The following is a 13,348-nucleotide window of genomic DNA, read 5'->3' as shown; positions in this document are numbered from 1 at the left end:
GGTCTCTAACCAACTAAAAGGAGAGAGGAAGAGAGGGGTAAGACAGGAGGGAAGGTCTCTAACCAACTAAAAGGAGAGAGGAGGAGAGGGGTAAGACAGGAGGGAAGGTCTCTAACCAACTAAAAGGAGAGAGGAAGAGAGGGGTAAGACAGGAGGGAAGGTCTCTAACCAACTAAAAGGAGAGAGGAAGAGAGGGGTAAGACAGGAGGGAAGGTCTCTAACCAACTAAAATGAGAGAGGAGGAGAGGGGTAAGACAGGAGGGAAGGTCTCTAACCAACTAAAAGGAGAGAGGAAGAGAGGGGTAAGACAGGAGGGAAGGTCTCTAACCAACTAAAAGGAGAGAGGAGGAGAGGGGTAAGACAGGAGGGAAGGTCTCTAACCAACTAAAAGGAGAGAGGAGGAGAGGGGTAAGACAGGAGGGAAGGTCTCTAACCAACTAAAAGGAGAGAGGAAGAGAGGGGTAAGACAGGAGGGAAGGTCTCTAACCAACTAAAAGGAGAGAGGAAGAGAGGGGTAAGACAGGAGGGAAGGTCTCTAACCAACTAAAAGGAGAGAGGAAGAGAGGGGTAAGACAGGAGGGAAGGTCTCTAACCAACTAAAAGGAGAGAGGGGTAAGACAGGAGGGAAGGTCTCTAACCAACTAAAAGGAGAGAGGAAGAGAGGGGTAAGACAGGAGGGAAGGTCTCTAACCAACTAAAAGGAGAGAGGAAGAGAGGGGTAAGACAGGAGGGAAGGTCTCTAACCAACTAAAAGGAGAGAGGAAGAGAGGGGTAAGACAGGAGGGAAGAGAAGTAGACAGAAGAGAGAAAGAGCAATAGAGAGAAAAAAAGAGGAGAGGTGAGTTTGGGGTGTGTGAGGCAGAACAGCATGTGGAGCTTCTCCCCTACAGACCTGCCACTATCCTAACACACACACAGGAGCCAAATCCTCTGACTTACATTCAAAAGGCCAGGAATGTCATATGTCCAGTTTTCCTACATACTGTACCAGACAGGGATTGATCCCATCCCGGGGAATTCTTGAGATGAACCTGTAGGTTGTTTCCATGGAGGCAGCAGGGGTGTGCACGGAGGAATGGGCAGGGAAATGAGATGAGCAACTAGGGCGCTAGCTAGTGCATTGTAGTCAACTACTTGTGGTAAGCCTAAATGTGTTAGACTTCAGTGTGTAGGCTATGTGGCTCACTGAGCATGGTGCTTGCAACGCCAGTATGGTGGGTTTGATTCCCGCTGGAGACACCCATATGAAAATTTATATTTGTATTTTGCGCTGCGTTGTTGTTCCATGCTGTGTCGTGCTCTGCTGCCCTTTAACGATGCAGTTTGTGTGTTGCAAGTAAGACGTGTGATGTAGCTAACCACCACATCAAACAAACTCGTGGAAGATAGCGGCGTATGTCGAGCAGCAGCGGCCTCACAGAGAAGTCATTTAACAGCCCAGCGTGGGACGGAGCTGGTTATTTTAGACGCAACACAACTTTCCTGAAGCGTGAGAGAAAGCTAAACACATTTCTGTTTCTGAAAATCCTATCCTGGCAACGCAGAAACAAATGAAGTCAATGGGTAGGAGGAGAAAACGGAGATCGAGAGTTTACGACCCAGCTAGCACATAACGTTCTGAGAACCATATGTTTCTTAGAGCTTGGTGAGAGGTTGGTTGTCCAATGGTTATTCTGGGAATGTTGCAGGATAGTTGCTTGGCTTTGGAACATTCTCAGCACATTTAAGGAACATTCTTGCTATTTCATTACTTTAACATAACGTTTCCTAAAAGTTGAAACATGTTTACATTTAATAACATTTTTGGTAATGTTCTAAGAACATTCTCCAACTGGTTTGACATTGGAAATAGTTCAGAGAACATTAAGAAACAACGTTCTCCTGTGGGAATTTCAATACTTCATCATAACACTTCCACCAGGTTTCCTCATGATTCCATTTAAAGTAATGTTCTCAAATTGTTCCGAGAACGTTAAGTGTTCTCTGTGGGATTTGGTGTACTTTAGCATAGGGTTTTCTGTAGGTTTCTTCATGTTTGTATTTAAAGGCATGATCTCAGAACATTAAGAAACATTTCCATAAACACATAAGAAAACATTAGTAATGTTCAAAAAACATTCTAGGAATGTTATTGAAAAACATCTGCATTCCATTCTCAGCATCAACGAAACTCTCTCTATCCTGTTAAGTGTGTTCAGGGGTTGGCCGCGTCCACTAATTGGCCACATCTGAGAGAGAAAGAGAGTGAGAGAGACAGACAGAGATACAGAGAGAGAGGAGGAAATAGATAGAGGTTGAAGAGAAAGAAAGCGAGAGAGAGAGAGAAAGAGAGAGGAGGAAATAGATAGAGGTTGAAGAGAAAGAAAGCGAGAGAGAGAGAGAAAGAGAGAGGAGGAAATAGATAGAGGTTGAAGAGAAAGAAAGCGAGAGAGAGAGAGAAAGAGAGAGGAGGAAATAGATAGAGGTTGAAGAGAAAGAAAGCGAGAGAGAGAGAGAAAGAGAGAGGAGGAAATAGATAGAGGTTGAAGAGAAAGAAAGCGAGAGAGAGAGAGAAAGAGAGAGGAGGAAATAGATGGAGGTTGAAGACAAGAGTGAGTCGTCACGTTCGTCGTAACGATGAGACCAAGGCACAGCGTGATTGGAAAACATTCTTCTTTATTAAACGAAGAACACTTAAACAAAATAACAAAACGAATGTGACGCTATAAACAACTAGTGCTGACATGCAACTACACATAGACAACTACCCACAAATATAGGTGGGAAAAGGAAACCTAAGTATGGTTCTCAATCAGAGACAACGATAGACAGCTGCCTCTGATTGAGAACCATACTCGGCCAAACACACAGAAATACAAATCATAGAAAAAGGAACATAGAGTGCCCACCCAAATCACACCCTGAGAGACATAAAACATAAAAAGAGACATAAAAAGATCTCTCCGGTCAGGGCGTGACAGTGAGAGAATGAAAGAGCGATACAGAGAGACAGATAGGAAAGAGATAGAAGTCGAAGAGAAAGAGAAAGAGCAATTAGACCCAACCAAATCATGAAAAAACTAAAAGATAATTACCTGACACATTGGAAAGAATTAACAAAAAAACAGAGCAAACTAGAATGCTATTTGGCCCTAAACAGAGAGTACACAGTGGCAGAATACCTGACCACTGTGACTGACCCAAACTTAAGGAAAACTTTGATTATGTACAAACTCAGTGAGCATAGCCTTGCTATTGAGAAAGGCCACCGTAGGCAGACCAGGCTCTCAAGAGAAGACAGGCTATGTGCACACTGCCCACAAAATGAGGTGGAAACTGAGCTGGACTTCCTAACCTCCTGCCAAATGTATGACCATATTAGAGACACATATTTCCCTCAGATTACACAGATCCACAAAGAATTTGAAAACCAACCCAAACTCCCATATCTACTGGGTGAAATACCACAGTGTGCCATCACAGCAGCAAGATTTGACCTGTTGCCACAAGAAAATGGCAACCATTGAAGAACAAACACCATTGTAAATACAACCCATATTTATGTTTATTTATTCTCCCTTTTGTATTTGAACTATTTGCACATCGTTACAACACTGTATATAGACATAATATGACATTTGAAATGTGTAATGTTTACTGTTAATATGTATTGTTTATTTCACTTTTGTTTATTATCTACTTCACTTGCTTTGGCAATGTTAACATATGTTTCCCATGCCAATAAAGCCCTTGAATTGAATTGAGAGAGAGAGAGACCGAGAGAGACCGAGAGAGAGAGAGAGAGACCGAGAGAGAGAGAGAGAGAGACCGAGAGAGAGAGAGAGACCGAGAGAGACCGAGAGAGAGAGAGACAGAGAGAGACAGAGACACAGAGAGAGAGAGACACAGACAGAGACAGAGACAGACAGAGACAGAGACAGAGAGAGAGAGACAGAGAGAGAGAGACAGAGAGAGAGAGAGAGAGAGAGAGAGAGACAGAGAGACACAGAGACAGAGAGACAGAGACAGAGACAGAGAGAGCGACAGAGAGAGAGAGACAGAGAGAGACAGAGAGAGACACAGAGAGAGACAGAAAGAGAGAGAGCGACAGAGAGAGAGAGACATAGAGAAAGAGACATAGAGAGAGACAGAGAAAGAGACATAGAGAGAGACAGAGAGAGAAAGAGAGAGGATCTGTGTAATCTGAGTGACAGAGAGAGAGACACAGAGACAGACATAGAAAGAGAGAGAGCGAAAGAGAGAGAGACATAGAGAGACATAGAGAGAGACAGAGAGAGAGAGACAGAGAGAGGATCTGTGTAATCTGAGCGACAGAGAGAGAGACACAGAGAGAGACATAGAAAGAGAGAGAGCGAAAGAGAGAGACATAGAGAAAGAGACATAGAGAGAGACAGAGAAAGAGACATAGAGAGAGACAGAGAGAGAGAGACAGAGAGAGGATCTGTGTAATCTGAGCGACAGAGAGAGAGACACAGAGAGAGACATAGAAAGAGAAGAGCAACAGAGAGAGAGAGACAGAGAGAGAGACCATTTGTACATTGTTACAACACTGCATATATATAATATGACATTTGTAATGTCTTTATTGTTTTGAAACTTCTGTATGTGTAATGTTTACTGTTCATTTTTATTGTTTATTTGACTTTTGTATATTACCTACCTCACTTGCTTTGGCAATGTTAACACATGTTTCCCATGCCAATAAAGCCCCTTGAATTGAATTGAATTGAATTGAATTGAATTGAATTGAGACAGAGAGAGAGACAGAGAGAGAGAGAAATAGAGAGAGACATAGAGAGAGAGAGACATAGAGACAGAGAGAGACATAGAGACACAGAGAGAGACATAGAGAGAGAGACAGGGTGTAAGTAAGGGACCATCTCTATCTCTAACTGCTCATGACTCAAAGCAACATTGCAACATGAACTGTGAGGAAATTGGCCAACTGGCCAACTTCCTGCCCTGCCAAGTGCTGGGAGCCAATCAGACGGGCCCAGAGCCGACAAGGCCAACCAACTCATTCCTCTGTATGGATCAGCATCATACAAAACTGGCAACAACAAGAGATCAATAAAACATTCAACAATCCTATGACACAAGATAAAGTGTTTGGACAAGCCCAGAGGTCACGAATGCCAATATAGTCCCATTAAGAAACTGGGAACCTTCTTATTGAGGAATGTAATAGTTTTTCTTTCATATTTGTGTTTTGCTATATTTTACCTGTTTTATATTGTATTTGATTTTAGATTTTGTCTATGAAATTGTATATGCAGGGCTCCCTTATGAAAGGCAGCCCTGGTCTCAATGATGACTCCCTGCTTAAATAATGGTACCAGCTTGGATCGGTGCAAGTAATGACTGCAGCACAGTAGCTGGGTCAAGGGTCAGGTGCGTCATTCCATCCAGCCAAGTCCAAAGATCTAGGAATCAATCTCGGTCTTTCTGTCTTGAGCCGAACGCAACACAAGGCTAATTTAGTAGTAGGCCTAGAGACGGACATGGTGCTCAAGGATCTAGGGTGCATATCAATAGTATAAAGGGGATTCCTCTCCTTGTATCTTTCCCTTTATAAGCATTGATCTGAGAAGACAAGATAGCTGAAAGCTACTGTATGGTCCAATGAGAGGAGACAGGGAGAAGGAGAGGAGACAGGGAGAAGGGAGAAGGAGAGGAGACAGGGAGAAGGAGAGGAGACAGGGAGAAGGGGAGGAGACAGGGAGAAGGGGAGGAGACAGAGAAGGAGAGGAGAAAGGGAGAAGGAGAGGAGACAGGGAGAAGGAGAGGAGACAGGGAGAAGGAGAGGAGACAGGGAGAAGGAGAGGAGACAGGGAGAAGGGGAGGAGACAGGGAGAAGGGGAGGAGACAGGGAGAAGGGGAGGAGACAGAGAAGGGGAGGAGACAGAGAAGGAGAGGAGACAGGGAGAAGGAGAGGAGACAGGGAGAAGGAGAGGAGACAGGGAGAAGGGGAGGAGACAGGGAGAAGGGGAGGAGACGGAGAAGGAGAGGAGAAGGGGAGAAGGGGAGGAGACAGGGAGAAGGGGAGGAGACGGAGAAGCAGTCACTTTAGACTCTAGACCCACAGACCAACTATTTCGCAATTAGCAGAGTGACAGTACCAAAACACCTCTCAATGACTAGATCAGAGTGTGATCTAACGCTACTGTATGTGTGAATGTGTGTGCGTCTGTTCATGAACAGTTAAGGATCAATTTAGTATTGTCAGTTTGGTGTATTTAATATCCCCCCAACTTTTACCTTGATAATACTGCTCCGCCGCGGGATTCCTTTGGCGTCTGTATCTCCTCCTGCTCCCGGCTTGTCAGTCATGGGCGATCCGGGACTAGTGTCGGTTTGGACAGCTGTCACGGTGTCTGACATTCCGCAGCCTCCGTTGGACACCAATTCTTCTCGATGAGTCTGGTGGTTCACCCCGTTGCCCGGAGAGGGTTTCATCACAGCAACCGGTGGGCGCGCACCCTACCTGTCTTTCTGAAGTCCGCTACAAAATGTGGATTTTTGTAGCTGTGAGCCTTGTTTGGTGTTCGCTTCGCTACGTGAAATAACTGACAATCATCTTATCCAAGATGCTTTAGCGCGCCAAAGCGACTCCATGCTTGACAGACAGCCACACACTCTTGCTCTCGCAAAGTAGACTATCTAAAATATATCCTCTGCAAATCATGGTTCTCCGTCAGTAGCCTAGGCATCGCTTTACCCGACGAGAATGGGAATATTTTACATAGCTTTAACCATCATCTTCTACTGCTGAGGTGCGTTCCGTTGTGATGTCGTCGGCGACTCGTCATAATAGAAAGTCAAAAAGAGATTCAGTGACCCGAATGGCGCACACCTCAAATGCGCAGTAATAAGCACTGCTGCCGGCGCTATTGTTTTTCATAATATGGAAATGAAGCAAAAGGCTTGACTTGACAGTTCTCAGTGCGTTCTGGAACTTAGCCTTCCCACTGGGTACAGATGTCAATTCATCGTATATTCCACGTTGGTTCAACGTTGAAATTACGTGGAAACAATAACGTTGATTCAACCAGTGTTTGCCCAGTGGGTTGTCCCTACATATATCTTCCCTGAGAGCTGGGGTAGCGGGTGAGCATCATGTTTCCAGCAGTTGTCGAATTCTGTCGCTGTCTAGGCGCGAGTATCGCCTTTCATAAAACACTATGATTGAATTTTCCCATAAAAAGTTATTGGGCAAACAAATGTAATTGTACCAACATTCAAATTTACATAAATTATGGAGGACCAAACGTGCCGTAATTTGAAATAAATATGTAAATGCGCACATAAATAGACAAATGAATGAATAAATAAATACACCCACACATAATTAAATAAATGTGCAAGGAAATACAAAAATACTGACCAAAATTCATTCATTTTCTCAACATATCTGTATGTATTTAATTATTTATATATGTATTATCTAATTATTCAAACTTGAATTCATTTTATTAATTTATATATTTATTAATGTATTTATTTCTGTATTTCTTCCTCCAAAATGATAATGGGGGGGTGTCAGTCAAACGTCTGTGGGTGGTATCTAACACACCATTGGTTGATCAATGTCACATTGCTTGATCGCTTTGCCTGCTTTTGCACCACCTATGTGAAGCTAGCCACAATAACGATTAGCCACAAGTGGAATTTGTAGTTTGACTTCAAAATAAAAGTCCCACATTTAAACTGATGCAAACAGATACAAATAGTGCAATCATGCCATATTAGGACTAGAAAATGCTTAACAAGTTTGGAATGTTGTTATATAAATTCAACAAAATACAATAATTCATAGGCTTAATGGTGAGGTGATTTCCCACAGTTAAAGTCCTGTAATAAGAGCTACAATGCTAATATTTGTGTAAACTCTTCACAGCTGTGAACATTTCATGGGCTCACGATCCATAGGTAAGGCTGTGCATTGCAATATGAATGTTCAATTTAGTCTTGGCCAAAAGTTTTGAGAATGACACAAATATTAATTTTCACAAAGTCTGCTGCCTCAGTTTGTATGATGCCAATTTGCATATACTCCAGAATGTTATGAAGAGTGATCAGATGAATTGCAATTAATTGCAAAGTCCCTCTTTGCCATGCAAATGAACTGAATCCCCAAAAAACATTTCCACTGCATTTCAGCCCTGCCACAAAAGGACCAGCTGACATCATGTCAGTGATTCTCTGACATCATGTCAGTGAGTGTTGACGAAGACAAGGCTGGAGATCACTCTGTCATAATGATTGTGTTCGAATAACAGACCGGAAGCTTCAAAAGGAGGTTGGTGCTTGGAATCATTGTTCTTCCTCTGTCAAATATGGTTACCTGCATGGAAACACGTGCCGTCATCATTGCTTTGCACAAAAAGGGCTTCACAGGCAAGGATATTGCTGCCAGTAAGATTGCACCTAAATCAACCATTTATCGTATCATCAAGAACTTCAAGGAGAGCGGTTCAATTGTTGTGAAGGCGGCTTCAGGGCGCCCAAGAAAGTCCAGCAAGAGCCAGGACCATCTCCTAAAGTTGATTCAGCTGCGGGATCGGGGCACCACCAGTACAGAGCTTGCTCAGGAATGGCAGCAGGCAGGTGTGAGTGCATCTGCACGCACAGTGAGGCAAAGACTTTTGAAGGATGGCCTGGTGTCAAGAAGGGCAGCAAAGATGCCCCTTATCTCCAGGAAAAACATCAGGGACAGACTGATATTCTGCAAAAGGTACAGGGATTGGACTGCTGAGGACTGGGATAAAGTCATTTTCTCTGATGAATCCCCTTTCCGATTGTTTGGGGCATCTGGAAAAAAGCTTGTCCGGAGAAGACAAGGTGAGCGCTACCATCAGTCCTGTGTCATGCCAACAGTAAAGCATCCTGAGACCATTCATGTGTGGGGTTGCTTCTCAGCCAAGGGAGTGGGCTCACTCACAATTTTGCCTAAGAACACAGCCATGAATAAAGAATGGTACGAACACATCCTCCAAGAGCAACTTCTCCCAACCATCCAGGAACAGTTTGGTGACGAACAATGCCTTTTCCAGCATGATGGAGCACCTTGCCATAAGGCAAAGTGATAACTAAGTGCTCGGGGAATAAAAACATCAATATGTTGGGTCCATGGCCAGGAAACTCCCCAGACCTTAATCCCATTGAGAACTTGTGGTCAATCCTCAAGAGGCGGGTGGACAAACAAAAACCCACAAATTCTGACAAACTCCAAGCATTGATTATGCAAGAATGGGCTGCCATCAGTCAGGATGTGGCCCAGAAGTTAATTGACAGCATTCCAGGGCGGATTGCAGAGGTCTTGAAAAAGAAGGGTCAACACTGCAAATATTGACTCTTTGCATCAACTTCATGTAATTGTCAATAAAAGCCTTTGACACTTATGAAATGCTTGTAATTATACTTCAGTATTCCATAGTAACATCTGACAAAAATATCTAAAGACACTGAGGCAGCAGACTTTGTGAAAATTAATATTTGTGTCATTCTCAAAACTTTTGGCCACGACTGTACACATAGTAGGTTGACTGGTGAGCTAATGTGGCTCATTTCACAGTGGTGTCAAAGTCCTGCAATAAGAGCCACACTGTGCCTGTGAGTTTGCCAGTGAGAATCTGGAGAGGGCGCAAACTAAAATGAAAAAATGAACACATACTGACTAACGAGGTGACACCAACCTCAAAACAGAAATGAAAAAACCAAAGCCTGTAACGCCTTCCCCTTAAAACAACAAATGTATCCTATATTTTTGTTGGACAAGTTTCTCACCACCAACAGAAAATAACTTCCATTTCACAACATAATCAACTTAAATGCGTCGCTACTCAAATGTAAACAGCGTCGCTTAAATGCGTCGCTACCTTCTCCAATGTAAACAGGCTGTCAACCATTAAATACAAGACAAAAACAGACACTTCTTTTGTAAATATTACTTTTATTTATTTTATATTTTTTATATAGCTGGTACAGAAACCAAAAGGGTATTTGTCTTCTCAAAACCCTCCTGACAGTTGGGGCTTCAACAGAAAGTGACTTTCAGACTGGGCAAATCTGTTAGTGGCGCAACAACCCTGGACAAAGTTGTTGCAAAACTCCAGTTCGTAACTGGCCATTCCCAAGAATTGGCGCAGTTCCTGGTGAAAAGTTGGCACTTGAAGACTATTGATGGCCTCCATTTTTGTCAGAACTTGTCAGACTTCCCCTTGCCTTACCACCTTCCAGAGATACTGTATTTGACTGTTGCTCAGCCAATTTCGCTCTTAGCCAGGTTAACTGTCAGGTTGGCAGCTGCGAAAGGCCTGAACAGACTGCCAATATCCTGAAGGTGTTGGGGCCAGGTTGTGCTAAATACGACCACATCGTCTAAATTTGCCTCAACATTTTCTAGGTCACGTGTCACGATGTGCATAAGCCGATGTGCATAAGTTTCCGAAAATCAGAACAAAACCGCAAAGACTCATCTGCTTTAGGTACTAATATACAGGGCGAACTCCACGGACTGTTGTGCAATGTCGTGCTCAAGCATGAACTCCAACTCCATGTGGATCTTCTCTCTCTTTTCAGAGTTCACTCGATAGGCATGTTGTTTGATCGGGCCGAGTCCCCAATGTCAATGTCATGCTCTAGTACATTTGTCTGGGTTGGCACATCTGAGAATAAACCCTGATATTCTAAAAACAGTGCAACAATATTGCCTTTTCCCTCCGGAGACAAGTGTGCCAAAAAGACCTCATGTTTGTCTAGAATCTCGGAGTTACACAGGATGTATTGGGCTTTCCTCGTACTCTTGAGGAAGACTATAGTCAACGGTGACAGCATTGGCCACAGGCAGAACATCACTGCTGGTTTTCCTAATATTCAGTTGCACCCCTTTTGCCCTAAGAATAGCCTCAATTCGTCGGGACATGGACTCTACAAGGTTTGAAAGCGTTCAACAAGGATGCTGGCCCATGTTGACTCCAATGCTTCCTGAAGTTGTGTCAAGTTGGCTGGATGTCCTTTGGGTGGTGTACCATTCTTGATACACACAATAAACTGTTTAGTGTGAAGAACCCAGCAGTGTTGCAGTTCTGCACACAAACCGGTGCTCCTGGCACCTACTACCATACCCCATTCAAAGGCACTTACATCTTTTGTCTTGTCCATTCACCCACTGAATGGCACACATATACAATCCATGTCTCAATTGTTTCAAGGCTTAAAACTCTTTCTTTAACCTGTCTCCTCCCTTTCATCTACGCGGAAGTGGATTTAACAAGTGACATAAATAAGGGGATCATAGCTTTCACCTGGATTCACCTGGTCAGTCTGTCATGGACTGTGTTCATAATGTTTTGTACACTCAGTTTATTTGCTAGCTATTCATCTGATTGATAAAGTTGATACAAGTGCCATTAAAGGTGCAATATGCATCTGTCATTCTCAAGTCTATCTTGAAACTGCTGGGGGACAGCTAGCTAATGTTAGCTTAATTCCACCATCAGTTCACATTAGCTATCCATCTAGTTAACTAAGTGGACTCTAGCTAGTTTTCTAGAAAATAACAAACAGCTATATAATTGGTAGCTACATTTTAAAGACTAGTTATTTACTTATTGAACACTTTTTGTCAAATTACTTTGTTCCCCTGTCCATTTATTGATGTATTGCTGACTGAAAGTTGGCAAGAAAAATGCCCCTCCTAATTTCACTGCAAATGGGCTGTGCTGTTTTCTTATCATTTGGCTGATTAGGCTTGTGCACATTTACACAAATGTTTCATTAGCTAGTCAGCTAAGTTACTGACTGACTATGCTAATTCTTATTCATATTTTTTGTTGTTGTTACAGTTCAGGTGGAGTGGCATTGCTGACAGGCCAGGATGCTGACAGGCCAGGGCCCATATTAGGGCTCTGGCGGTCACAAAATTTCATCAGCTTGTTATTTTCAAGCAAATAACTGTGGTCTCACGGTAATTGACCGGTAATTAACATAAACACATTTAGCATATTCTGGCTTCCACACATAGCCTACAAGCCACTATGGAACATCTACATTTTAAAAAGTCTAATAAATCCATGTAATATAGCCAACACCTTTACAATGAATCCATTATTTATTTTAGACAGGTCTAAAGATATATGATATGAAGAAAATGTAGTCTTTTTCTGAAAAACAGAATAGCATACTCTGAGTTGTCCTTATGTTAGGCCCTGATCTGGCTATGCCATATGGCTGTGGGCTACACTAGTTCATTTAGCAGACAAGATTTGCTTAGAATTCCGTGGCATTATTTTATAGTATTTTATAGCATGGAGAATACAATTGAATAAAATAGAAAGGATATTTCCTCCAAACGATTTGTTTAGCGGTTAACAAAGAAACATACTCCTAAATGCTTAATTTAGAGTTACTTATGTAACTTTAGTTGTGATACAAATGTTGGGCTATATGTTTTGATTTTTTATACATTCTAAGGCTGCATGACGTGGCTAATGATGGTTTGAAAAAAGTCTCATGAAAAGCATGAGCTCTGCTTGTTTTTTTGTGCAGACAGTACACACTTCAGTCTCTCATTCACAATTTGACTAGCACTTGATAATGCCTCGAATTTGCGGTGGCATCCCCTTTGTGTGGCCGTAATGACACATAAAAAAATCCATGCCTTTTGCGGCCAGTGGCTGTTGTGCTCTTGGGCTAAATATAATAATAATAATTCCCTTCTCCCTGCCTTGCTCGAAGCACCTCTCACTCAAATGGCTCCATCACATGATCAGGTCTTTCTCACAGGCTACAAGTGAAGACAGACACATCCGGGATGCAACTGTGTGCATCCTTATCCAATTCCGAGGACCATTTTGAAGATATTGGAAGAACTGTCCACATTTACTTTTCGTCAGCCAACAAGATTATTAGGCCTAACGAACAGCAAAAGCACTAGCCTATGTCAATCTACTATCCCCCATAGTACAAAAGTTGACCTATTCTATTCTGTACCAGAAATAAATATTCCAAACATAGTCTGGGACAGTTGTGGGATGTGATAGATCACACAACACAATTCCACAGATGTTGCAATTGGCATGCTGACTAGGAATGCCCACCAGAGCTGTTGCCAGAGATTTGAATCTTAATTTCTATACCATAAGCCACCTCCAACGTCATTTTAGAGAATTTGGCAGTACGTCCAACTGGCCTCACAACCCCAGACCATGTGTATGGCGTCATGTGGGCGAGCGGTTTGCTGATGTCAACCTTGTGAACAGAGTGCCACATGGTGGCTGTGGGGTTATGGTATGGACAGGCATGAGCTACGGACACTGAAAACATTTGCATTTTATCGATGGCAATT

General features: G+C 42.8%; 1 protein-coding gene across 1 annotated transcript in view; it reads right to left on the bottom strand.

Moving 5' to 3' along the window:
- Positions 1 to 7,070, bottom strand: part of LOC139555133 (inactive phospholipase C-like protein 2) — a 51,348-nt gene extending 44,278 nt beyond the window's left edge. The window contains exon 1 of the mRNA XM_071368657.1: positions 6,259 to 7,070. Coding sequence (XP_071224758.1) covers positions 6,259 to 6,456 — 198 coding nt within the window. The 5' untranslated portion in view covers positions 6,457 to 7,070. The remainder of the gene's footprint in view (positions 1 to 6,258) is intronic.
- Between the last annotated feature and the right edge of the window lie 6,278 nt (positions 7,071 to 13,348).

Source organism: Salvelinus alpinus, chromosome 26, assembly GCF_045679555.1.
Source record: "Salvelinus alpinus chromosome 26, SLU_Salpinus.1, whole genome shotgun sequence".
In the NCBI taxonomy this organism is placed as follows: domain Eukaryota; kingdom Metazoa; phylum Chordata; class Actinopteri; order Salmoniformes; family Salmonidae; genus Salvelinus; species Salvelinus alpinus.
This window is presented reverse-complemented; position numbering and strand designations above follow the sequence as displayed.